General features: G+C 44.0%; 2 protein-coding genes across 2 annotated transcripts; both read left to right on the top strand.

The window, feature by feature from the left end:
* Positions 1–905: 905 nt before the first annotated feature.
* On the top strand, positions 906–20,455 carry fam120c (family with sequence similarity 120 member C). The gene is made up of 16 exons (XM_080832679.1): positions 906–2,282; positions 2,945–3,191; positions 3,515–3,597; positions 4,030–4,158; positions 4,484–4,586; positions 5,006–5,079; positions 5,402–5,676; positions 6,089–6,335; positions 7,648–7,819; positions 8,654–8,903; positions 10,290–10,404; positions 11,521–11,730; positions 12,254–12,485; positions 13,381–13,516; positions 13,699–13,765; positions 14,520–20,455. Exons 1-16 carry the CDS (start codon positions 1,770–1,772, stop codon positions 14,811–14,813), a joined length of 3,147 nt encoding a protein of 1,048 aa, XP_080688805.1. The 5' UTR covers positions 906–1,769; the 3' UTR covers positions 14,814–20,455.
* A 2,969-nt stretch (positions 20,456–23,424) lies between these two features.
* hsd17b10 (hydroxysteroid (17-beta) dehydrogenase 10) lies at positions 23,425–26,494 on the top strand. The gene is made up of 6 exons (XM_080833737.1): positions 23,425–23,498; positions 24,118–24,282; positions 24,679–24,843; positions 25,073–25,201; positions 25,352–25,460; positions 25,745–26,494. Exons 1-6 carry the CDS (start codon positions 23,475–23,477, stop codon positions 25,933–25,935), a joined length of 783 nt encoding a protein of 260 aa, XP_080689863.1. The 5' UTR covers positions 23,425–23,474; the 3' UTR covers positions 25,936–26,494.
* The last annotated feature ends 280 nt before the right edge of the window (positions 26,495–26,774 follow it).

Raw genomic sequence — 26,774 nt, 5'->3', positions numbered from 1 at the left:
GAAATACAGAAAGAAATGACCCAAGATAATGGGGATACTTTCATAAAACTGTCCTTGTTATGTAAAACATTTATTTTTGATAGAACATTGTTAGAATCAATATGCAAAGAGGAAGGAGAGAGAGACAGTAGGGTTTCAAACGCTGAATAACACAAGGCTATTTTTCCACACTGACAGATGGGCAGACTATCGTCTAACATTGTCCATGCAGAATGTTAACTGATATGTGGGGTAGCCACCAGGACAGATTAACCTTCTGTCCGTTTATTCATCTCCCACTATCTTTCCATGCTAAATGTTGGATCTGTGACAGAAGTATGAGACTTTTGAAAACAATGCATAGTCCGGCACCTGTTGAGCTAATAGTGCATTATCGGCCAAACAAGAGGTTATCAGGCTTCTTACAATGTTACAAAACCATTATTGACAAGACATGTTATCCATCTCAATGTAGCAAAATAAAACAAAATCCACACATCTGTAAATGGTTTATGATTGCAGAATATGACATGCCACATTCCCAGCCTTTTTCTTCCACCTTGTAACATGCATTAAAGGTTGTGGTAAAGGTGACTGGTTTTGAGTCTCTCTAATATAAGTAGGCTATTCAGCTAAAATATTATGCATATGGCACCGACAGACTATTTATTTAGTTAGTATTGGAAAAGAAAAAAATGTTGATGTCACAAATCAGTGCCAATGCCTTGGATTTAAGTGTTTCAACCTAGCTGTCAGTGTGGCTACTATATTGGTACTTGAAGTTTTCCATTATACCACTTATATATTCCTAAATAAAAAATATGGGAAATAAAAAATACAACTCCCAGTTTCCAGAACCTCACCCCTCCCACTCTCCTCCTCTTGATACCTCCTCCCACTTTTAGTTAGTCCGCGAGGAAGTCGCAAGATGGCCGACGTCGCTTGAAAGTATGTTCCTCTCCTCAACATGAAGTCGTGAGTGAGAAAGAGAGCGAGGGAGACAAAGTTGGGGTTTTATTTTTATTTTATTTTAGTTATTTTACTTTATTTTTTCTTAATCACCCATCTCATTCCGCATCGCGTCTGCCCCCAATTTGTCTTTGCTAGCGAGCTAGTTGACGCGTCAATCACGCCGGGACCTTAGCTAGCTAACCAGCTAAGTTAGCTAGCTAGTTTGTTACTAGCTGAAGGCATTTACCTTACGTTAGCTAGTCAGCCTTCGACATCATCGTTGTCGATACACAAATGGTTAAATGGTTTCCTTTAATATCAAGATTATCGTACTATTGTTAACGACTCAGCTATGTTTGGGAACAATGCGTAGAAATTGCTTTTCAAATGTGTGACCAGTTTGCTAGCAAGTGGGATTATATTTGTGGTGTTTGAGACATTTTCGAAACTAGCTAGCTTGCGCGCCGTTACTAGTTATTGTAACACTGTTGTGCAAGTTTGTATTTGTTCGGCTAGCAACACTATAATTGATCGAACAAGTTAATCTGGTAGTTGTGCTATAGTCGTTCTGGCAGCCCACCAAAATATATCGAAAGGAATGGACACACCATTGCACTCTTACGACCAAATTTGAAAAATTGCTACAGTTATTCAGCTGGAGTTGGCAAGGTACTGGTCAACGTGTAACTGGCTGTCAAGTTTTGTGACATAGTTTGCAAATCGTCGTAAAGGTTTTATTTGAAGAAGACAAGCATTACTACGTCGGTTACTGCATCTCCCACTTCTCATTGCACGATCCCACATTAGATCGCTTGCACAGACTTAAAGTAAACATTGCAATGGGAATTCAAGGTTTCCAGGAGTATCTCGAGAAGCGTTGCCCAGGCGCTGCTGTTCCCGTAGACCTCCTTAAACTCGCCCGAACAGCAGCCCGGCAACCCCCTCACCACCACCATCACCACCATCCCCATCACCCAAGCTCTCTGCCTCCACCACCCCCGCCAGCTCGGATTCTGGTGGATGCCGACTCTGGCCTGCAACGTCTGTACGGCGGTTATCAGACAGATTGGGTATGTGGAGGCGAGTGGAACGCGATGCTCGGTTATCTGGCGGCTCTCTCGCAGGCCTGCTTGTATCAGGGAGGCCTGGAGCTAGTAGTGATTTTCAACGGCACACTTGGAAAAGATCGCTGGCCAGAGTGGGCGCGGCGGTCGCAGGGGCAGCGGCAGACTGCGCAGCTCATTGTCAACCACGTCGGCAGCAAGGCCACGCCGCCTCCGCGGGCCTGGTTCCTGCCCCCGGCTTGCCTTAGCCACTGTGTCCGCCTCGCCATGTTCCGCTTCCGTGTGCGGGTAAGTCCAATATGGCCATCATGCCACACGATAGTTTACCCAGACTCATGTGTGAAAACGAATACAAGTGCATACCCTATGAGCTGAATAATTGCCCCTTTTTGGTGTTGGCTATGTGCATGCAACTGAGGCCTGTATCATAAACACATGCATGTATTACTATTGCAGACATTTACCGTAACTAGTTGCATGTGTAATATAAATAATCAAAGTGCTTTAACTTAGTCGTTTCACCGTATGGTTCAGTATATTTTGACGCTGTGTGATGTTTCATAAGTGTTTAAATCAATAATCTCTGCTCAGGACGATATTTTTTCACCTGAATTAGCAAGTGCAGCAGTGCATTTATGTGTGTTAATATTTTCGTCAGATTTAGCTGCTGCCGGATTAATTGCAATCTGTGTTCTTTGAATCCCAACCCTTCCTCACAGGCCATTAATAATCACACTTGCCTATATTGCAATCTAAACTGATGCATTCAAGTATTTGTAGACTAATTGGTCTGCTTTATTACAATCATTTGCAGATTGTTCTGCCCATTTTGGGTACAGAAGATAAAACTAGTGTGTGTTTATTTGTTTTGACTCAGCTAGTGACTCCCACCTAATCTGTGCGTGTATGTGTAATCTTTTTTTAATGTTCATCACTTTCTTCTTCTGTAGGTGGTTCAGACTTTGGAGGACCACCATCAGGAGGTGCTGTCTCTGTACAGGGATTATGGTTTCCACGGCCTGATCGCACAGGACTCTGAGTTTGCTCTATGCAACATCCCAGCCTACTTCAGCTCACACGCCCTCAAGCTGTCATGGAATGGCAAGAACCTGACCACTCACCAGTACCTGCTGTCAGAGGCTGCAAGGCAGCTCGGACTCAAGACCCAGCATCTGCCAATGTTTGCTGCTTTGCTTGGTAAGCATTGTTATTGTATTGTATTGTGTTTGTTTTTGTATTGTGTTGTAATGTATATTATGTGTAATATATGTGTAAGCCATTGGAGAGTCAGTTCACCAGGTCAAATTCCTTGTTTGTTCTAACTTACTTGGCAAATAAAATCTGATTCTGATTATGTGCAGTTAGTAATTTGGCCCAAAGACACTCACAAGTGAACAATGCATGTAAAGCAGATTGCCATGAGAAAGACATAGGTTAAATGCAAAGGTGTATTTGATTGGTCGCTGTTAGTTTTGCAGGTTGCTGATTGCTTCAGTTAATGTTGTTTCGTTTCGTTTCAGGTAACCACATTTTGCCAGATGAGGACTTGGCTGCCTTTCATTGGAGTCTTCTGGGCCCAGAACACCCCCTCGCCTCTCTCAAGGTACGTTTCTGTGCACCCTCACAGGCAGTTATTCTGTCAAGCTCACATTTGTCGCAGCTAGGCGACAGTGGTACAGGAGATAGAGAAGTTGTTTAGTAATCGGAAGGTTGCTAGTGCGATTCCCTGTCGAAGCGTCCTTGAGCAAGACACTGAACTCCTAATTGCTCCTGATGTGCAGTGTGCCATCAGTGTTAATGCTTTGGATAAAAGCGTCTGCTAAATGACTAAATGTACATATTGTTGGTCCAGTTGGTCCAGTAAGTTGTGGACTTTCCTATGCTTTTGAACTCCCTCTAATGCCATGTTTAGGGTGTTATAGGGCAAACAAACATTGCATGATTTTTTTATTTATTTCTTTGCCCGTCTTTGTTGTATTCTCAGTCTCTCTTTAACCTCAAGTGTCTCTCTCTCTCCCTCTCCGTATTCCCTCAGGTGAGGGCCCACCAGTTGGTTCTCCCACCGTGTGAAGTTGTGATCAAGGCTGTGTCAGAGTATGTAGCTTCCATCAAAGACCTTGGGAATCTGGATGCTGTGGCCAGGGATGTGTTCAAGCAGTCCCAGGTACGCCACCCCCCCCTTGCCCCTCCACCAAGCCTCCCAAACACTGTGTTCACATTAGAATATAATGACAAATTATGACACACTGTACATGACACACATAATTAACAGTCCAACTGAATCAGAATCAGAAGTGGGTTTATTGCTAAGTCTGTGTCCCCATAATGTGCCCGCATGTGTAATGCACAACTGGGCACCAGACGAAGACAGTTTACCACATAAGAGGCATAAATATACACTTTGAAAATCAGAGCACAAATTTACAGCAAATGCATAAAATGCGGGCAGTCACTGACTGCAGTATTCCCCTTTCTTTCTCTCTCTCTAGTCCCGAACTGAGGATAAGATAGAGCGCTTTAAGAAGGCAGTGGAGTACTTCTCAATGGCCAGTAAACCCAGACCTCCTTCTATGGGACCCTGTCCTTACCCCTGTGAGTATATTGTACTGTAGTGTCTGAAAGAGGATTGATTGATTGATTGATTAACTTTATTAATGATTTCAGTTAATTTCTACTTGTTGACTGTTTTTGCCCTCAGAGTAAAGGCATGTACCTCTCTAGCCTGCGCATTGCATTGCCCTTTAGGTCATTTGACTCCCTTTCTTATCTGTCATTGGTGCTTCTATCCAGGAATGATGTGATTTGTTCTTGATTATGAAACTTTTCTAGAGGAGTTTGCATGTTCTCTTACTGATGGTCAGGGCCTTGGTCTCTCTCTCGCTCTCTCTCTCTCCCACTTCCTCTCTCTCTCTGTCCATCCTTTTTTCTCTCTACTCTCTGCCTCCCCACCCCTCCACTGCCACCTGTCCCCGGCTGACTGCTCATCCTTGCTCTCCGTGTGACGGGCTCAGTCCCAGGCTTCGGACCTGGTCAGTTTGGGGGGCCTCCAGGCCACATGGGGGGCATGCCCCCTGGGAAACCCCCGGTGAGTCCCGATGCTCCGCTCCTTACACAGCCTCATTACATTATAGGGGTTGTTCTTGTGATTCAAGTTTTTATTTATTTTTATTTGTACGTGTCGCCCTGGAAATGTATTTAATGTAACTTAGGTTGTCCTTTGATTGGTTGTGTCATTGTCTTATTTAAATGAATGGATGTAACTCCCTTTCTTTTACCTGATGTATTTCTGTGTTGGAGCTAATTTTTACTTTTACTATATGTATAGTACATTTACCTAGTCTGTATTCAATACTCTTACGTAATGTAATATCTGTATATGTTCTGAACTGGTTTATCTGCTGTCCTAGTTTGGCCCACCTCCAATGTCGGGTGTCAAGATGCCTTATCCCGGGGCGCCCTACGGACCTGGTTCTGCCCTGCTATTCCAGAACCCGCCTCCCCCTCTACATGACTGCAACGATTCGCTAGTTGGGAAAATGGGCTTTTCTGATTGGTCAGCTCCTTATGATTCCACTCAAGGTGGCAGCAGACTGCCGAATCACCACACAGCTGCTCCCTCGGGCACCTCCCCCTCTCCATCGTCATCCTCGGATGGGGAGGATCAAAACGACACCAGCACAAAGTGAGTCTGCCAGGACTGTCAGCACCTTGAGATTTTGACACTGTAGTGATGCATGATCTATCACAGTGGTTCTCAATCCTAGGCCCAATCTCTGACCAGGTTCATTTCTGAATTCCTACCAACCATTTCTCTCTTTCACTCATCTACTGTGTCATCTCCACGGTCCTCTATATAAAGGCATGACAAAACAGGCAGGAAACACTCAAAACCTTAAACCTCTTAAACAAGTGTGCTTGCAGCAGGGGTAAATGTAAGACATGCCCCTTGGGGGGTGTGGGAGAGGGTTGATGTATGACATGAACTTGACGAAGCAACAGTAGCTGTTCTTTGGACAGGTTTTTACACTGCAGCTAGGCTGGTCACTTCCTTAACCTGTATTTACAAGCGAGTCTCTCTTGTCTCCCTCCACCAGTCATTTAACGGACAAAGGCTCCAGGTGGGAGGAATCCTCTGGACGTGGGGGCGGGGCTTCAGGTGACGGTCCCCACGGCAACGGGGGCGGGCCTTCTATCCCCTCGCTGCTCTCCATGGCGACACGCAGTCACATGGACATCACCACGCCCCCCCTGCCACAGGTCAGCGCGGAGGTCCTGAGGGTGGCGGAGCACAGACACCGCAGGGGCCTCATGTACCCCCAGATCTACCACATCCTCACCAAGGTAACCACCACCACACCGACTTACCGCCTCACTGTCTGCACGGGGCACAAATGAATGGCCAGACATGCCACACATTTGGAATGAAGGTTGGCTATTTACTGTTTGGAGAGCCTGGGAATTATTGCCAATGTTAGGTGGGGTGGATGGGGCTGTCGAGCTGCCTTTTCCACCCGGCCGACCTCAAGCAGATGGGTCCCCCCTTATATGCCGTGGTTCTGCTTCAGGTTTCTTCCTGACTAACAGCGAGTTTTTTTCCTACCCCTGTTGCCATTGTGCTTGCACTAAGGGGGTTCAGGCTCTGGGCTCTGTTAAGCGCCTAGAGACAATTGTATTGTTATGGCGCTATATAAAAAAAATTGAATTGAATTTTATTTCTGATGATGAAGGTTGGTAACTTACAGTTTTGAGAGCCCTTCGCCCATTTACCGTGTTAGGTGGAGGGATACTGTGTAAGGCTGCCATTCATTTTCATGTCCACTGACAGTTGTTGAGTGGGTGAAGCTGGACACGAAAGAAAAGAGTTGTGCCCTAGTACTTGGTAAACGACACAAGGTGGCAACACCCAGTGGGAACATTTGCCAATGGGAGCGAGGACGGTGAGGGAGGACGTGTTGTTCCCAAGGCGTCCTGCCTACTTGATTTGTAGCGTTACCAGGGTAACCAGCAGCAAACTCTAGCCAGAGACGCCTACTAAAGACCGTCAGACAGTGATTTAATATCTGCTCTGTGCACATACAGTCAGAGTGCTCGAGGCTGGGAGTGTCTGCTGTATGGGGATGTGACCCAGGGTCACAGCAAGACATTTTAAGGCCTACTTGTTGGCTAGCACTGGGACATTCTTAGCCTTTATTAACGTTCGGCAGTAGCTCTCAAACCTTGGCATTGCCGAGCATTCCAACGTCTTAGTTCAGCCTTTCATATCCCCGCAATATGCAGAATTGTATTGATCATTTCATTGATAAAACATTTTGACCAACAGTCAGAGCATCTGTTCTGTAACCCTGGCCTTGAATGTAAAGTGAAAATGAGTAGAACTGTTCTCATGTTGTTTTCTCTCCCTTTATTTTTCAATTGTGTCTTTTTTTTATTGCTTGATGCATTTATGTCTTTTTTTTATTTCTTCATTACATTTGCCATCTCAAACCTTTACAATCTGCTTTGGTCTGTGTCTCCTCCCTCTCCCTCTTCTTACTCTCTCTCCCTCTCCCTCTCTCTCTCTCTCGCTCTCCCTCTCCCTCCCCCTCTCTCTCCCTCTCTCTCTCTCTCTCTCTCTCTCTCCCTTTCCCTCCCTCTCTCTCTCTCTCCTTCTCAGGGGGAGATGAAGATGCCGGTGTGTATCGAGGACGAGTGCAACCCGGACCTGCCTCCGGCCTCACTGCTGTTCCGCTCGGCTCGGCAGTATGCCTACGGCGTGCTCTTCAGCCTGGCCGAGACCCAGCGGCGGGCAGAGAGGCTGGCCATGCGCAAACGCGCCCCAGTGGAAGGTGAGGAGGAGAGGGGCGCACAGTGCCAGGGGAGAGAATGTGGTGTGATAGATGATTGATCAATTGATTGATTGATAGTTGGTTAGTTGATTTCTGTATTCCTTATTGATTCAGTTATTGATAATCTTACATTTAGTTTTTAGTGAAGGTGAACTGAACTTTAGGCAGTAATAGTTTTTGTGGGTGGCTGAGCAGGAAAGAGGGGCACAGTTCCAGGGGATAGAATGTGGTGTGATAGATGATTGATCAATTGAGTGATAGTTGGTTGGTTGATTTCTGTATTCATTATTGATTCAGTTATTGTTAATCTTTTTTAGTAGAGGTGAACTGAACTTTAGGCAGTAATAGTTTTAGTGGGTGGCTGAGCAGGGGAGAGGATGTGGTGTAATAGATGATGCCATGAGCAAATGTGCCCCAGTGCATCGTGAGGTCAGGTGGAGGTCAGATGTTATTTATATGTTATGTTATGGGTCAGGTGAAGGTCATATGTTATGTTATGTTAGGTTGTTGTGCGGCGTTTTGGCACAAGAATTTCAGTGCCCGGTTTGACTGTGTTGTTCTGTGTATCTGACAAAACACTTGAACTTGAACTTAAAGGACAGTAGATCTCAACACTGGGGTGTGTAGGGGAGGTTATAGAAATGTGACTTATCGAAGGTGAGATCAGGCGGGGGACAGTAGAATAGAAATGTGACATCGATGAATGTATTGTTATTATATTTATCGATTTATCTATATTATCTTGCAGTGAAGATTTAGGGCCAAGAGGTTGAATGTTGCAAGTTTTTTTTTTAAGTAACGTGCTTCTCTCCCTCCTTTTCATTGGCTCCACAGTGCCCCCGGTGATTGTGAAGGAGTGGTGCGCCAGCAAAGCCAAGTCAGCCTTGACCCCGGAGCTGGTCCCCGCGCTGTGCTTCCGGGAGTGGACCTGCCCCAACCTGCGGCGCCTGTGGCTGGGCCGGGCCTCGGAGGATCGGAGCCGCCGCACGCGTGCCTTCCTGGCCTGCATGCGCTCCGACTGCCCCGCCCTGCTCAGCCCCGCCCTCGTGCCCTCACACCTGCTGCTCATGTGCTGCGTGCTCAGGTGAACCCCTCGCCCCGCCCCCGTGCCCTCACACCTGCTGCTCAGGTGCTGCGTGCTCAGGTGAACCCCTCGCCCCGCCCTCACACCTGCTGCTCATGTGCTGCGTGCTCAGGTGAAGCCCTCGCCCCGCCCTCACACCTGCTGCTCATGTGCTGCGTGCTCAGGTGAACCCCTCGCCCCGCCCTCACACCTGCTGCTCATGTGCTGCGTGCTCAGGTGAAGCCCTCGCCCCGCCCTCACACCTGCTGCTCATGTGCTGCGTGCTCAGGTGAACCCCTCGCCCCGCCCCCGTGCCCTCACACCTGCTGCTCAGGTGCTGCGTGCTCAGGTGAACCCCTCGCCCCGCCCTCACACCTGCTGCTCATGTGCTGCGTGCTCAGGTGAACCCCTCGCCCCGCCCTAGTGCCCTCACACCTGCTGCTCATGTGCTGCGTGCTCAGGTGAACCCCTCGCCCCGCCCTAGTGCCCTCACACCTGCTGCTCAGGTGAACCCCTGGCCCCGCCCCTGGCCCTCACACCTGCTGCTCATGAGCTGCGTGCTCAGGTGACCCCGCGACTCGCTCTTGTTTTCTTATCGTGTGTGAAATTGTCAAACACAAGAGTATGCACACTGAGTCTGATGCTTGTTTCACAGACGTACTGCGTTGTCTACCTCTGCTGTGAGGATGACCCTGGTCAGAAAACACATGCCCTAAATTTCATAGGTTCCTGGAATTTTCTAGGGCTTTTAGACAAAAAATGTAAAACATGCTAAAATAAGTGGGATGCATCTTTCAATTAGTGGCCCACAGATGCAGAACTCAGGAGTGAGAACCTCATTCCCTGACACTATAAGACATTCCAGCAACAGGTGGTTAAACCTAACCTTGAAAACCAGGTGGTTAAACCTAACCTTGAAAACCAGGTGGTTAAACCTAACCTTGAGGCCAGTGAGGGACTCTGCACAAGGCAAGTTACAAAAATATCTTAGGCTACTGGTCACCTAGGCTACTTATTTCTTCCAACACATAATTCACGTTAATCCTGTAAGTAACGAGCCTACAATAATATAGATTTGCATTGCGGAAGAGATTAAACATCAAACATCAGAGACTCTGATTTCACGATGGTAGCCACAGAAATCTGTCAGCCCTAGCAGTAAAATAAAATAACGGCCAGAGAAAGTGTTCAACATCCTTGGCTGTAACTAGCTTTCTATGCAAAAGTAGCACCAGGGGCCAACCAACCACAGCAAAGTTTGAACATTAGGTTGTGTTTGTCCAGGTCCAGGTTTTTGTGTTATATTTCAGGTGCATTCAGATACACTTTTGATTGTATATAGTCTGATCAAGGTCAATGATATGTTTAGCCTTTTGTGCTGATGGCTTTGTTCTTGCTGTGCTGCAGGTATATGATGCAGTGGCCTGGGGGAAGGATCCTACAGAGACACGAGCTGGACGCTTTTCTGTCCCAGGCCGTCTCCAACCAGCTTTACGAACCAGATCAGCTCCAGGAACTCAAGGTAGGACCCGCGTGTACTGCGCGCTCGAGGAAACAGGGTTTGTGTTGGTGTTAACAGTTCCTTAGGTCATGTCGTTAGCAATTGAAGATACAGTCTACAAGGGAGCGATTTGTTGAATTTGATCAATAGTATGTTTTGGATTAGAATCGCGTACCGCAACCCTTTTGTTGATCAGGGATGTTTTCCGTCATGACAGCAAAACTTTGATTTGTTGAATGGACAACCTGCTGGATATGTCCTTAAGAATGTCTGTGAGTATTCGCCTGTGACTATTGTCCAATACCGTGTACACTACACAACTCTATTAGGAGTGCACTTCGATTCTCCCAACTGGATTCAACCAGTACTTAACCAACATGACGTCGTGAAAATTGTGTATTCTGAAACAGGCCTTTATGGATTCAGATTTATATAGAAGCACCTGAGTTCATGTCGAGCATTAGATTGTTCTCAACCCAGGGGTGTCATAACTTCAGAAGTTGACCTTTCTGTAAATGTCAGTATTCTCTCCAGACAGGTGGACTCTAAGACTGACTACATGAGAAGGTCAGGTGCAAGAAGAATACATCTAGTGTTTTGTCGTGATTTCCCGATGTGCTTGTGGGAGTTCTTGATCTTTTACCAAGGACAATAGTAAATTCTGATAATGGATACTAAAGTTTAAAATATGACTTAGCATTTTTTTTTTGCGAGTGAGGCCATTGATAGCGTTACTCATGGCTGAGTTATAGATTTGTACTCTCCCACTCCCTCCTTTGGTCTTGTCTGAGCAGGGGAGAGGAGGTGGAAACAAAAAGGAATTGCCTGCTATTCATACCTCAACTCTCGCAGTTGTAACGGCAGAATGCCCTCAAAGAGTTCCACGGTTCATTTCGTTAATCATACCTCAACTCTCGCAGTTGTAACAGCAGAATGCCCTTAAAGAGTTTCACGTTCATTTCATTAATCATACCTCAACTGTCGCAGTTGTAACGGCAGAATGCCCTCAAAGAGTTTCAAGGTTCATTGTGCTCGCTAGAATGGCCGTGATGCAGACGTTTTAACAAGGATTTCTCTGTAAATTACGTATTGTCCTTAGGTCCTTTACTGATTCCATCTGTGTTTTGGTTGTCTCAGGTGGAGAAGGTGGACAACCGCGGAGTGCAGCTGGCCTCGCTGTTCATGAGTGGCGTGGACACGGCCCTGTTCGTCAACGACGTGTGCGGGCAGCCGTTGCCATGGGAGCACTGCTGCCCCTGGGGCTTCTTCGACGGGAAGCTGTTCCAGAGCAAACTAGCGCGCGCCACGCGGGACAGAGCCGCCCTACTGGACATGTGCGAGGGTCAGGTAGGTGCATTACCCAACACAGGAGAGGAGGTCAGGGGGTACTCCCAACAGTGAGTGTTGAGATGCTTGTCTAGGCTTGTAGAACAGCACAAAGCCCACACAGTTTTCTTCTTTTACTGTACTTGTAGAATGATCATGTTTTGTTGTTATTTTGTTTTAATTTACTTTGATTGCAACTCTGCTGTCTGACATGATCAGTAGTGACTGTGTAGTTCTGAGTCTCAGCTGAAAGAGTTTGTGACTACCAGTACAAGGGCAAATTAGTTTATTATTGATAAATCTTTTTTTGTCTGTGATTCTACTCGGATGGAAGTTTTTTACGGTTATCAACAGGTGGATGCACTCTATGGTTGCTTTCTTTCTTCTCAAACGCAGCGTTTTCTCCATTTTCTCTGTCTCCACCTACCCACACCCCACCCCACCTACCCACACCCCACCCCACCCCACCTACCCACACCCCACCCCACTCCACCCCACTCTCTCCAACTCCACCCCCACCCCACCTCTCTCTTCCTCTCTACAGGAGGAGTTGGTTTCACGGGTGGAGAAGATGCGTCAGGCCATCTTGGAGGGCATCAACCTGTCCCGGCCCCCTCCCCCACCCCCGCCTATGCCCCCCCCTGCCTTCCTGCCTCCCACCATGGTGCCCCCTTTCTACCCCATGCACCACATGTACCCCCCTCGCCCCCTGGGTGCCATGCCCCCTCCACACCACCCTCACCATCCACACCAGCACAGACCTCGAGCTTTCCCAGGTCAGCAACCTCTTCATCTTCAGGGTCTCAAGGGTTCTCTGTGCAACTTTGATGGAAATAAACAATGCACTGCTTACATTTACCGGCTACCAGCTAAAACTATGTGTGTCTGTGACCAGCCACTGAATAATTCGACATCCTTCCCTACCTGATAATAAGTAATAATATGTTTGCCAAGTATTTTTTTTACACTGATTTGAAAGCCACGTCGTTTGTATCCAATAGCAAGAAAACAGGAAGTCTTTCAGCAACTCCTGTTCCAAAATTCATAAACAGGTGATTTGGTAGCTGGTCAGCTAGTTGTTACCTCCACCTACCCCCAAAATCTCTACATGTGTGGACCTATGTTATGAAATGCAACACTCTAGAGGATAGCAGTTAGATAGGAACCATTGAATTGTTCCAGTTAATAGTTAATTGATTATATGCAGCTTTGTTAAGCAGTTATTTTTCCTTATTATGGAAAAGGAAACATAGTTGTCTTCTCCACTCTTCAGTATCACAGCACTGCTACACCTGATTGACTTCCCTTCAACTTCAACTTTACCATTAACTCTTGAAACTGGGTCATCATATCATCATATTCTCAACAGCCACGCACACTCTCTCTCTCTCTCTCTCTCTCTCTCTCTCTCTCTCTCTCTCTCTCTCTCTCTCTCTCTCGCTTGCTCTCTTTCTTTCTCTCTCTCGCTTGCTCTCTTTCTCTGTTTCTCTCTTTCTCTCTCTTTCTCTCTCTTTTTGACTCTTTCTCACTCACTCTCTCATGTAACCACAGAACCCATATTTCTATAATCTCCTACATTTCTATAATCTCCCACATTTCTATAATCTCTCACTTTTATATTATCTCCATAAGCACACTAAACCTTGCTGCCCTACACTCTGTTCCCAATAGGTATCCAGTCCATACCTCCCCAGGGAGGCAAGTTGGAAATAGCCGGCATGGTTGTGGGCCAGTGGGCTGGGAACAAACCAGTGCGTGGAAGAGGGGGGTTCAACATGCAGGTGGTGTCGGTTGGAGGAGGAAAAGGGTATGTTGACTCTAACGGATTAACGTCTGCGTTTGCATTACCTATTCCTCGTCCTAATTCGTATTTGTATTTTGTTCTTTTCTTCTTTTCGCTCCAAATTTAGTTTGTTTGGAAGTGAAAATGATTGTCTTGTCGTTGCTGTGTCCCCTGCCCTTATTTTTGTCCTTGTGTCCCATTATTAGAAGGGGTAAAGAGATCACGCCAAAAGGAAGGGGGGCGGTGAAGAAGCCACCCTCCAACAGACCACAGGTATGCATGCATGCATCGCACCGACTGCGTGCCATGGTATCTACAAACAATAGCTTGTTTTTCCCCATATGTTTCAATTGGATGAACATAAAGAATTTTGCTTAATAAGGTCCAAGGCCTTTTAGACTTTTCTAAGTTGTCTGACATGCCTTGATGTTTTTGTACATTTAGCTTAACTAAAAACATTGATGCACAAATGGAATATATGATTCTATTCTAGAAGACCTCAGCAATAATAATAGAAAAGGGTTCAATGTTTCCGTGGTTGTTCTTTTTATCTCTCTAAGACGAAAACTCAAAAATAAAAATATCCCGGACGAGGGATATAGACCTTTTAGTGTTAACCAAGGTACATATGTGAAGTGGCCACTGATTTATAACCTTGTCAGAGGAAGCTGGAGTGGTTGGAATGGACGGTATGTTTTGGTCTGGTTAAGGGTGTGAGATTAGTGAGTGCAATACGGTACACGTTGGCAGGCTCATCCCTTCTTGGCAACATCTAAACACCAATGCAGGTAGAAGAAGATGCACGTTGTCACATCACCCTCTTTACTCAACATTTGGAAAAGGAACGTACTGGAATTTGTACAGTTGCAGTAATTGGAAAAGGGTCACTCATAGGGATCTCATACTTGATGAAAGACTGTTTGTGTTTGTGTAGTATCGTGATTTGGATCGATCATGCAGTGATATTAGTGCCTGTTGGAATGCCCGAGTCCAGTAACATGAATGCTGATTTGTTGCGTTTTCTCAGACCCTGTCATCATCGCCGCCACCCCCCGGTAGTCCCCCGAAACTGACAGAGGAGGACAAGGAGGAGCCATTGCCCCTCGGACCTGCTGAGGATGCAGGGGGGGCGCCCCAGCAACTGAATGGCAGCACCCCAGGAACCACCGTTGGCCAGCCCCTGGACCTGCCACCTCTGGCCCAGCCAATCCAGTGTGCCTTAGCCAGTAGAGACAACCAATCAGGAGACGGGGTTGAGGTAGAGGCCCCTTGTTGCCTTGACGACTGCCCATCTGAGGGTGCACTACAGAAAGAGGAGTAAAAAAGAAATAAGATAACGTCACGAAAGCGAGCGACAGCCAAGGAGAGAGTGATGCGTGTTAGACTGCCTTTCCTTGCAAAAATCCTAAATCCGAGGGGCCGCAGTAGTCACTTTTAATTTCCCTTTTTTCGGTTTTATTTATGATGCTACATTTGCTGGAGTCCACACATTGGGGTTTCGAAGGAACGAGCAGTGGGTCGCCTGTATATCCAGCAATTTGGTTTCCTTGTTACGCAGTGCTGTCCCCCACAAGACCTTCACACGCATTGTGCTCTGAATTGTACAGCCTTGGGAGACGTCCTCTGCAATCCCCCCCCCCCCCCCCAACACACACCCCACCCCCTGCCACCGCATCAGTGTGCTTGCATCGTGACCAGCTCGCAATTTATTTCTTTTTTTGTAATGCTTGTTAAGTTCCCTTATCATTGTAGACAAGTCACTGTCAAGTTTCAAGCGTACAGTTGCCTGAAAACAAAGGCTACAGCTGCCCCCATTTTTCCCAAAGCATTGTTTTTTTTTTTTTTCTTAAAAGAAAAAAGAGAAACTCACCCACTAAGGAAATTGCCACGTGAAGTCTAAAGTGCATTGTTGAAAACGTTCTTGCTCAGAGCGGTACAGAACTTGCAATTTATATCGATTTATACCCGCTTTTGTGCTGCACGAGCAGGAATCGCTCCCAGTTGGTCGCCTCTCTATTTCAGCGTTGCACTGTGGACTAGCGTACGTGACCTCGCCCCTCTGCTGGCGACTCTGAGTTGGTCAAGCCTAGAGTGTCATCCCTCTGTCACCCTGTGTGTGTGTTCGTGTGCTACTGTACATTCCAACTCAGAGGCCAGTCCCGTTCATAGGGTATCTGATGTGCTATTGATCCCAGAGGTCGTCTTTGACAGAGAGACTAGATTAGGGATGGGGGTTGGGGTGGGAAAAGCACTACAAGCCCCGTCCTTTTATATCCCCTCTAGGCAGCCGCCCTGGGGACAATCCTCCTCTCTGTGTTGTTGTTTTTATTTTTTATTTTTTTTATTTTGTTGTTTTCTTCTTCCCTTTGCCTAGCGTTGCACTGCCACAGCCCTGGAGCACTTTGGCTGGTATCAACTCTGTGCACTGCTCTTAATGGAGAAACAACAGAATCCAAAAGAAACAGAGAAAGCACCTTATGGCACCCCCCCCCCCCCAAAAAAAAGAATTTATGAATTATGCAAGCCCCCACCCCCCGAAATCGAATATTATTTCTAATTGCTGTTCCCTAAAAGAAAAGATTGAATGATTGTATGTTAACACATAATGGCACTTATTATTTATTTATTGTATGAATTAGGACTGTACAGATACCTTAAAATTCTTTAAAAGACCCCCCCGGCCATTTGTTAGTGAGTGTCAGTTGACAGGCCGACGGCCCCCCCGCCCCCTCAAGGTTTTCTGACAGTCAGACTGTCCAGAAACGAATCCCCTTCTGCCCCCCCCCCCAACCCACTCCTTAGTGTCTGCATGACATGTGCATGTAGTCTGACCCATTTGAATGTGAGAACAGAGCGCAAGCCAAGGAGCCCAGCTTTGTTTAAAAAAAAAAAAAAAACCTTCAACAACAACGTTCCCTTCAGTGTAATTCTCCGATCTGGCTTTACCAACAAAACAAACAAACAAAACATTTGGAGGCGCCTATGAGTTAGAGGAGAACCACAGTAGAGACAGAAATTTAAATTTAAAAAAACATTATATCCATTCGATGTCATTGTAGTTATGTAAGTGTATAGAATACATAGATTTATATATATGTACACCCAGTGTGAGGCATGGCAGTGCTCTCATATGATGTAGTGGAGTCATTTTTATCAATGGTTGGGAATACAAAGTGCCCCTCTTGATTCGTTTCGAGGCCCCATCCTGAGAATCACTTGTGTTTTGCCAATGAGACACCATCTGCAATCCGTTGACTTTCTTTCTTTTGGCCGTCAGCGCTTGATTTAAAAAAAACTAAAAACTTTAAAAAAAAAAAAAAAACTATTATTACAAAATGAAGATGAAAGTACTCAAAGTGACGTTTGTGATATTTTTGATTTTCATCACTGTTGAAACGACTTCCCCTGTGCTTGTGCCTCTCCATACTCTCGTGACCATGCGCTGTAGCTCAAAAAACATGTCCGAAAAAAACAAAGCACTTCTGCTAAACATTAAAACCCCAGACACTTTTAGTCCTTTTTGGGGATGTGCCCTCCTTGGCAGAAAAGAAAAGTTTTTACCTAATTAACATCCCTTGGTTAAATGGATTTTAAACAATTCTTTTTGTTTATTGTTGAGTGTAGAAACAAAAGGAGCAGACCTCCATTATGATTTGGAAAGTCACTTTAAGCGGACATATATCAGTGGATTTAAGAAAGGTATCGATCAAGTATGCAGCATGTAGTATACACGCCCGGTGAATAAAACATAGAATAAACAAATTCGCAGAAAGGCAAGTCACTGACAAGCACCTTATTTTGTTACAATATTAAATAATCTATCTTGTGCCACAAAAATATATATGAAAAGCTATATAAAGCAAGGCGTGACAGAAACCCTTAATATTTAAGTGTTGATATTGTTAATGCTGTCCCCCGTGGGAAGTGACCCTTCCCCATGTCATGTATTGCTACACTGATACACTTTAAAAAGCCCCTTTCAGTGTATTCAATTGATGAGGCAAGAGTTTAAATAAGGGTTTGCAATTGATAGGTTTTTACAATAGGATTTAAAGATTACAACTAGTTCAAAAGTCTATGATGTTTCTTAGAGAAGGAGCTTGTATATGACAGTACTGGACAAACGTCACAGGTCTGTAGTAAAGGGGCCAGACTAACCCTAGACAATAGCTTGATGGACTGTATATTAAGACTAGTGTTGTACGGTATACACAAACCTTACTGCGACGAACTTGGATCTTAGGACAGGATCTTTATTGCATTTCATTGTGAAATGGTGTACAGCAATGCTTGAGTGGCAAATGGATTGTTGATTCATCGTTCTTCAAGCACATGCAGAGACCACACAGACACACACATAATGAAACACACAAACATAATGAAACACACACACATAATGAAACACACTCATAATGAAACATACACACACACACACACAACGTTCAGTTAAGTTCAACTCATCATGTTATTCTCTCGATTTTGTGACACAAGGTGATGGTGCATTTTCAGTGAGTTATCTGAATGCAGGTGATTATTGGTGAACATTGGACACATATACTGACTAATTTGATCTGAAAGTAGAAAGATGTAACATGCTCCTTCAGTATGGGAGCACAGAAACACGTACACATATACAGACATGTACACATTTGGTGTTTTGCGCATAGAAACACTAGCTAGCATAATTTTAAGAAATCACATTCACTTACACAGGTGGTGTATTGTCCAGAATGTTGTCATTTTTGTTTTAGTTGATTATTTCAATGTTTAATTAGTGATAATTGTTATTATGTTTTGGATTTCAATTTATCCTTTCCCAAACTTCACTTCTTTCTTCTTCATTTCCTAACATTTTCTCCCCATTTAAGAATTTGTTTCTAACCTGCTCACTCTTGAGTTGAATGGAAAAAAAAAAGAAATTGCTTTCATTTACATGCTAAAATTGGCATAATAATAGTAGAATTATTGTAATATGGTGTTAGTTATTGCGTTCTAATCATTTTAACTAGCTTTGATGTGTCATAAACAGTTACCCCCATATCCGTATACCACCCCATGATTTATTGAGTATAAGCATTTGTAGCAGAACATCACACTACCACCCTAGCATTTGGACAGTGCACACCAGTGCTTGGTGATTGGATCATTGCCGTAATCCTGAACGACTCGAGTCCACTTGTCCTCACTCACACAACATCCTTCCACTATAGCACGGTCTGTCACTTAAGCGAGTTTGAAATAGTGATAGTTCTATATTTGTCAGACCCCACGTCACCCTAATTGTGATGCCGTGTATCTATTTACTCCTATCTTTTCTCTGTTTCCATTGGTATATGCAGGCCTGTCTTTCCCTGACTTCAGTACTATATCCTTAACCCACTATACTAACAGTAAGAGTAATATTAACATTGATAACCAGTCTGTATGTAACCGTAGCCAGAACATGGGAAAAATGTATTTTCAGCAGAACAAAAATAACATCCCTCTTTGGTTTTTCGTTCAGTTGTGCAAAATGCTTTTTTGTTACTATTTTGTAATGTTATTACAAATTGCTACTACTCCTTCGACTGTTCCTACAGTTAGTAATCAGATACGCTTAGCAGATAGATATTTTCAAAACTGTAATGATTGCAATTTTCCTTATTTGTATTTTGTATGGTATTGTTTCTGACCACTTCACCATAATGATGTAATTATCGCCCGGCTAAATTCAGATTCCCATTTGTTTTGTTTCTTTAGACCATTTGCGAACATCTTTTTTTTTTTCTCAGCCTTGAATATACTAAAAACTATATTCAATCTGAACATTGCACCCTTGCACAAAGCAGAAGAATCTATCTCTACGACTGAACCAAAGTGCATACTTTTCTTATCTATTGATGTCGGCCCAAAATTAGATACGTTTCGTTATTTCGAAATATATATATATATACACACATATATTTACATTTATATAGAGATGTGAAAGACACATTATGGGTCCATGACAAGAAACCGAATGAAGGAAACTTGTGATGTTTACATCTTTTTGGTGAAAAGTGGCCAAGTCTTGTATCGTCCAATTTCATTGCTAAGAATAAGATGTTTTTATTTTATTTTTTGTCATTATCCACTTGTGTGAGTGGACACAGGTCTCGATACAGACAAGTCCCAACATTTGCCTCTCACTTGCTTATCAAACAAGCCCTCCGCTCTAAAAGCACACCTACATTAACGTCACACACACATATTCAGTGCCGTAAAACATGCCCTAAAGTTGTGCTTAGACACACACACATACACACTCAGTGAGTTGAGCAATGCCCATTCTTTTCTGTAGTTGTGTGTCTGGAGATGTTTTGGGTGTAGCCTCACCCTAAACACCCCCCCAACCCCAATCCTGACTGGGTCCTAACACTGCAGGACCTGCTTTCTGCTCTGTACCTGCCTTTTCAGATTGTAAGCCTATGATGAAGTGTTGTGTACAATGACTCACCCACCCACCTTCCAGATGTTCATGTGGTCTTTGCCTCATCACAGCACCCTCCTCCCCCTCCCATGTTTATTTTTGTTGTTATCATCATTATTTGGGCGGATAAATTAGCATATGACCCATTTGTAGGCAACGCATTATGTCGTCTGTAATTTGGAAGACTGATTTGTTCATCTGAACTGGTGTTCTGATGTATGTATCAAACTCTACCAACAAGCTTGTGTAGTGAGGAGTAATCTCTTTGTCATCATTATAATTATTGCTGTTATGATTCAGATTGATATTAACAAGTCTCATTTTTTAGTATAAAGAAAGCACCAGATGGTTTTGGAAAGAAACTTTTTTTTTTTTATTATTATTATTTGTCTTGCTGTTGTGGTCTGATTTCACAGTGGATGGGGAGGAAAGCCAGTAGGAAGGTTATGAGGGAAAGAGAGAGAGAGAGAGAGTCAAAGTTGGCGGTCTTGTTTGTACGGTTGGGAAATGACTTACAGTGCTGAAATAAATTTTATTCTTTTAGTAAAATGTGTGTGTTCATTTTGACTCTTGTTAGTTGTTTGTGTGTGTGTGTGTGTGGAAGCTTAGTCTTGTTATAGTGTATTGTTTGGTTACATATTTTTGTGAATGATTTCATATTAGCAACATATTAGTCTTGGGTTTAACACTTATGATCCACTTTTCTAATGATTATCAATTGGCAAGTTCCCTTTTGATTGTTATGTTTTTGAGCTTAGTAATACACAGTTAAGAGAAACGTAGCCTACTCCACTGTCACTTTTAAGAAATCGCACTCCCCTGTTCAATCTCGCGACAATTCACAATCTGCGTATAGAGTGGGTGGAAGATGGCGGAAACAGATTTTACGTTAGCAGATGCGAAGACTAGTCGAGAGACTGCGTTAGTGTGGCATCTGGAAAGATGCTTGTAATGATTCAGCGTCTAACTAGATTTTCTGGTTGAGTAGCATTGGGTGGTAATATTACGTTGGCTTTAGTCGTCCCAGATTCACTAACGAATTGTTTTTTTCCCCCATATTGACTGCACAGTAGACGGCCATTTTTAATTTCTCGTCTTTCTGTAAACTGAGCTAGCCAGTGATAGTTAGCATGGTGAGCCAACGTGCCAGCTTCCAAATGAACAGTAAGTGAAATGCCTTGCCTTGACGCTTGAAAGATATATACATGTCGCGTCCGTTATTTGTGCGTGGAAATACTGATGCCACGTTAATTGTTGTCTCGCATAACTGCATAATCGAACCGTGTCTAAGTTAGCTTCCCGGCTAGCAGTAGCAGGTCATTTCTAGCCAGGTAAGTTAGCCAACAGCCAACCGCAAGTTTGATGAGTTGGCAACGAGATGCAGGGGCTTGTGAGTTGTGCAGTCTCAAATAAAAGCTCGCGGTAAGGTCTGTATTTGCCTCTTTGACATAGACTGGAAATAGGAAATTGTCCGTGAACATAGCGTTAGAAGTTGCAACAAGCAATACCGACATCGTTGGCTATCCATGATTTCGAATGGTTATGTATGGTCAATAGCTAGCTACACTGGCTAGTCATGACCTGTAAGTTAACATTAGACCTCTACCCAAATAAGACAGTCTTCTACTTTTTGCTTAAAGTCACTTAGCATTGGTAAGGCCGTTGATTGTAGTTTCTACGGGAAATATTATGTTGCTCTATTATTTGCTTACCCTAATTAAGGCTATGTTTCTGATGCCCTGCGTCATGTGAGTTCTTGAGGTGACAGCGACTGGTGCTAGACAAGGTTGATAGACTTGTCTTAAAACTCAGTCTGATTTTGTCTGTTTGTCGTTGAAATGCATCATCATTAATCATGATTCGCCGATTGTTTAAATGAGATGTTAGGTTTATGGGGCCTTCCATGTGGATATTAGCAAGTTGAAACAAACCTATTCTCTATCTTTGAGCTGTTGTTTTGTGTCGCGTTCTTGTATCCTATTGCTTATTTATTGTGACAACAGGAGCCATATGTTCCTGGGTCTGGTTTCCCTCCTGCGTTCAATCGCCTTCCATACTACAACAGTTTCATAGAAGCGGTTTGATTGCTTTTTGTGTCCACGGAATGCGAGAAGAAAGGATGAAGTCATTAATTGAAACATGAAGGGACATCATTTTAACTAAGACAATTAACTGTCGCTCACTGCATAGCATATACTTTTAAGAATTTTGTATAAATCTGAAAATGGAGGACCTGCAAAGAATTGGAAGGTTTGCTTACATCTTTTTTTGGGAGCTCCTAGACAGGATGGGATTGTAATTGTTTTTTGTTACCGGTGTTCACCTGAGAAACTACTGGAAAGAGCGAATCAGCAACTGGCAGAGGAAGTTGAGGTCAACGCAGACTTTATGAAGACATAGGCTGCAACATTTACATAATGGTTGATGTAAGCGCCATCATGGTATTTGTCTGTGTCTCAACGGTGTACTGTTTACAGTCTTTCATTCCTGTTTGTTCTCTCTCTCTCTTTTTACAGATGACCGCATTGGGATCTCAGCAGGTAAAGCTATGGTTAGGCCCCAACATTTTTCTCCCTGTGACAAATGGCATTCGAGGGCTGGGCCAACAAAGGGCACCTTGTGGGGGCTGTGGGGTGAGGTAGTAGTTTGTATAGTTTAGGATCACACCAGATCTGGGAGATAACTATACAGTCTACTGTCTTTCCTACGGCTACCATGTAACCGCTGACCATGGAGAAAAAAAGAAGGAAGATATCCAAAAGCTGGACTTCTTCAAACCTCTAGCCTGTGTTTGTGTACTTATGTGACTGCTCAGTAGTGACTGTATTGCTGTGAAACTTAATGTGTTTCAATGTTTGTATGGCTTTGCTGTGCTGAGGTAGTAAGTTGTGTTGTTGGGGATTTGATTTGATTCGCCCCCCTTACTGGAGATAACTATACAGCTTACTGCCTTCCATAGCAGAGCATCTTTGCCTCAGCAAGTAAAAATGTCCATGATTAATTCTCCCTTCACTCTCAAAAATATACCTTTTGATTTGGCATAACATTAATGTCTTCTGGAGCACAATTGAATGATGCCCAATATGTCGCCTTGTTTGCAAATAATAAAAAACAACAACATGTAATATCTGCTGTTTGTCCTGATTTGAGATTGCACAGTTCACATATTATTTATATTATTCAGTAGAGTTCAGCATATTTTTTATTCATGTATTGTAATGACTGCTATGAGTCTTGTATGAATGTGAGAAAATAATTTGAATACTCGATAAATACACTGAGTAAGTATGAACAAGTTGGAAACATCATAAGAAGAATATGAAGTTGTTGCCCTACGTGACCTTTTTTGTCATTAGTTATTTCAATTCTGATTGGATGAACTTTCCATCAATCTTTCGCATTGGAGTCAATGACCAGAGGGGGCGTTTTACATAGCAGGATTTCCATTGGTTTAGCACTTGCGGTAGGTTCAGTGCTCAGTAATCTTACTAGTCGACGCAAGTGACTCGGGGAGCTTGACGTTAGCGTGTGAACATGGCGAACATCAGGAGTGTCAAGGTGAGCCCGGTAGTTTACAAATTGTAGAAACTTATAAACGTCGAAGAAACTACATGAATAAGCCAACCACTGTAACATATGCCGTTGTGATTTGATTTCGTTTAAGAACGCTGGATTTGACATGTTGAAACAATAAGTTGGCTAACTGATGTTAGCATCAGTGCCTTGCAGTTAGCCAGAGATCAACTTGTATTCACTGCAGGAAGGCTTTCACGGTGAAAACAATGTATAATAAGAGCGTAATTGGCCGCTGACCTATGTTTGCACGTATGAGATGAACTTGGCATGACGAAACTTGTCATTACTTAGATATAGAGCTTGGTAATTGACTATCTCATGTAATATGGAATGTACAGCCAACTATGGACTTGCCTGGCGTAATGTGGTTAACGCCAAATAGGTTTCGGAGCTAACTAGCTAGTGGCTAACAATAGCAAGAGGAATCTCATCTCATCAGTGAACATTGTATGAAATAAATATTAAACTTACTGACGATTTTTGTTTAATATTAACTCCACTCCAACTACGCATGCAACTGCATCACAAAAAGTTCGCATACGTATTAATCAGCTTCAGAGACCTAAACAGTGCAAGTGATGAATGTCCTTGTATCTGACAGGGCATGGTTGGACTGGTTACTGGAGGGGCCTCTGGATTGGGCCGGGCCACCGTGGAACGTCTGATAAGTCAAGGGGCTAGCGCAGTGATCCTGGATCTGCCTAGTTCGGACGGGCACAACCTGGCCAGTAGTCTTGGCGACCGCTGTGCCTTTGCTCCAGCTGATGTAAGTGTCATTGATGATACGAAAGTATAAACTTTGTGGTGGTCTGCCTCTCTGTCTATTTGTCTTTACATTTCTTTTACTTAACTCTTGCTTATTCTCAAGAGGGTTTAATTTTTTTTTGTCATTATCATAACGTAATCATTCAGCTGAAATATTCAGCACAGATATCAGTGCTTACCATTCATCTATATCCTCACAGAAGCCAAAATAATTATGTTTGGACATTGTTTGCTGGATCACGATCTTCATGAACTCCGATACTTCATGTTAGCCTCTGCCTCCTTCAGAGCATGTTGTTCTATCCCTGATTACTAGACACTAGACATACTAGACATGCCAATTAAGATGCCCTCCAATGCTCCTGTGTGTCCTTGACTATGACCTTGTGCAACACAGGTTACGTCGGAGTCAGATGTGCGTGCTGCCGTGTCCCTGGCTCGCGAGAAGTTTGGTCGTCTTGATTTGGCCGTAAACTGTGCTGGTATCGCTGTTGCCGTGAAGACGTACAACTTCAAAAAGGACCTTCCACACAGCCTGGAGGACTTCACGCGTGTCATTACTGTGAGTTGCGTTTCCCTGGGTCATTTCTGTTCCACGGTGTTGTATTTAAGGCATTGCTCAGCCATTTTTGAGAAGGAATCATGTTATTTCTCTGAACCTAAAATCTGGACTGTTTGCATACGCTTGTGCTTAAGGCTCGTTCCTGTTTACAAGAATATTGCTGCCGGTTCACATTTATGTTCCTATAAGGTTGTGGTGTGTTTTATATTGAATCATTCCTTTGTCTTAGGTGAACATAGCTGGTACCTTTAACGTTATTCGACTGGCTGCTGGTGAAATGGGGAAAAATGAGCCAAGTGCAGATGGACACAGAGGCTGCATAATCAACACAGCCAGCGTAGCTGCGTACGATGGACAGGTACGGTCTTAACATTGTTAACCTTTCCATTATCTCTGTTATAAAGTGCATAATGTCTGTTCTGCTTTGGTGAAATGTGCTCGGTCGGATCAAACTGATCCCTTATCTTGGGTGGCCTATTATCATTATCTGTTTACCTGATTTTCCCAGGTGGGCCAGGCTGCCTATTCTGCATCCAAAGGTGGCATCGTGGGCATGACTCTACCTATCGCCCGTGACCTCGCCCCCATGGGGATCCGTGTGGTCACCATTGCTCCTGGTTAGTTTGATGGACTGATTTAAATACAGCCTGTGTGAGAATGTTAGAGGAATAGTCCTTTGTTTTTTGGCAAGCTCGTTGGTACCATGTGTGTCCTTTTGGATCAATATGTTCATAGCTCTGCTGTGCATTAGAATAGGACTTTCATGTGGATGTGCTCAGTTTATATTTACCATTGTGGGATCAGGCACTATCACTTGCTTCTTCTATTTTTGTCTCTCTCTTTCTCTCTCTCTGTTTTTTTTTTTAAGTCATGATCTCATATCTCTGCTCCCTGCCCGCAGGTCTGTTCTCCACGCCGCTGCTAGCTGGTTTGCCAGAGAAGGTGCAAAGCTTCCTGGCTCGTCAAGTGCCCTTCCCCTCCCGCTTGGGAGACCCTGCGGAGTTTGCGCACCTGGTGACGTCGATCACAGAGAACCCCATGCTCAACGGGGAAGTGATTCGACTGGACGGCGCCATCCGCATGCAGCCCTAGGAGACCAGAGGCCTTGGGGGAGGGACTCCCTGTCGCCAGGGGGATGCGTTTGTGTGGGTGTTTTATTTGAATGCGCGCGGTACATGAACGCTGTCAGAGACACGGATGCAGCAGTGTGAGATGCTGGACCATTGTAAATAATAAATTCAACAAGTGGTATTAAAAAAATAATCAGGCACTAGGACAGACGTACTGAAGCAGTCTTGGTTTGACTCTAATTCCTTTTTAAAACCACTTCTGCTCAGAATGCATTCAGAATGCGTTATGTAGATACTGTATCGAAACACTCCATGTCTTGTGGGCATTTGACTGCGGTGTGCTGTGCTAATGTTTCTTCTGAAGATACGGAGTGTTTCATTTCTTGAAGTGCATTTACTTGACAATGAGTTTTAGTATTTGGTAACATAAAACTGTGTGTCTGTCCTCGGAATGTCGCTCGTTTGCTTCTCACTTTTTGTAAGTGTCGCATCATAAAGGAAAACCTTATCAATTCACACAGCTGGGAATCATGGACTTTCGTGTGTGAAATGTGAAATAAAAGCAAAAATGAGATACCATTGACATGCTTTGAAGTATTTATCTGTTCATCTCGTGTTTTGGAGGGCACGCCGTACAAAAGAGTTTTTTTGTGCAGTTTTGATGAGCATTGAAACGAGGTTAGAACAAGAAATATGTATCACAGCGAATTAAGATTGGATCATCTTCAAAGTTTAATTTTGTTACCCCAGTGTAAAAAATGTCAACTTGTGTTCCAGGTTAAGCACTTAAGGAAGGTCAGAGGCCATCAAATAGAAAAAGAAAGGCTTGCATCTTCTATTAATAATATGCTAATGAGGTTT

The sequence above is a fragment of the Sprattus sprattus genome (genome assembly GCF_963457725.1).
Source record: "Sprattus sprattus genome assembly, chromosome: 2".
Classification (NCBI taxonomy): domain Eukaryota; kingdom Metazoa; phylum Chordata; class Actinopteri; order Clupeiformes; family Clupeidae; genus Sprattus; species Sprattus sprattus.
The sequence above is the reverse complement of the archived record's forward strand: the minus strand, read 5'-3'. Positions and strand labels throughout refer to the sequence as shown.

Bases quoted from the DNA above. Each gene is read 5' to 3' on its own strand.
- hsd17b10 (XM_080833737.1), top strand. From the start codon at position 23,475: ATGGCGAACATCAGGAGTGTCAAG. The intron at 23,499-24,117 runs GTGAGCCCGGTA...TGTATCTGACAG, and splicing joins CGAACATCAGGAGTGTCAAG to GGCATGGTTGGACTGGTTAC. The intron at 24,844-25,072 runs GTGAGTTGCGTT...CCTTTGTCTTAG, and splicing joins ACTTCACGCGTGTCATTACT to GTGAACATAGCTGGTACCTT.
- fam120c (XM_080832679.1), top strand. From the start codon at position 1,770: ATGGGAATTCAAGGTTTCCAGGAGTATCTCGAGAAGCGTTGCCCAGGC. The intron at 4,159-4,483 runs GTACGCCACCCC...CTCTCTCTCTAG, and splicing joins ATGTGTTCAAGCAGTCCCAG to TCCCGAACTGAGGATAAGAT. The intron at 5,677-6,088 runs GTGAGTCTGCCA...TCCCTCCACCAG, and splicing joins CAAAACGACACCAGCACAAA to TCATTTAACGGACAAAGGCT.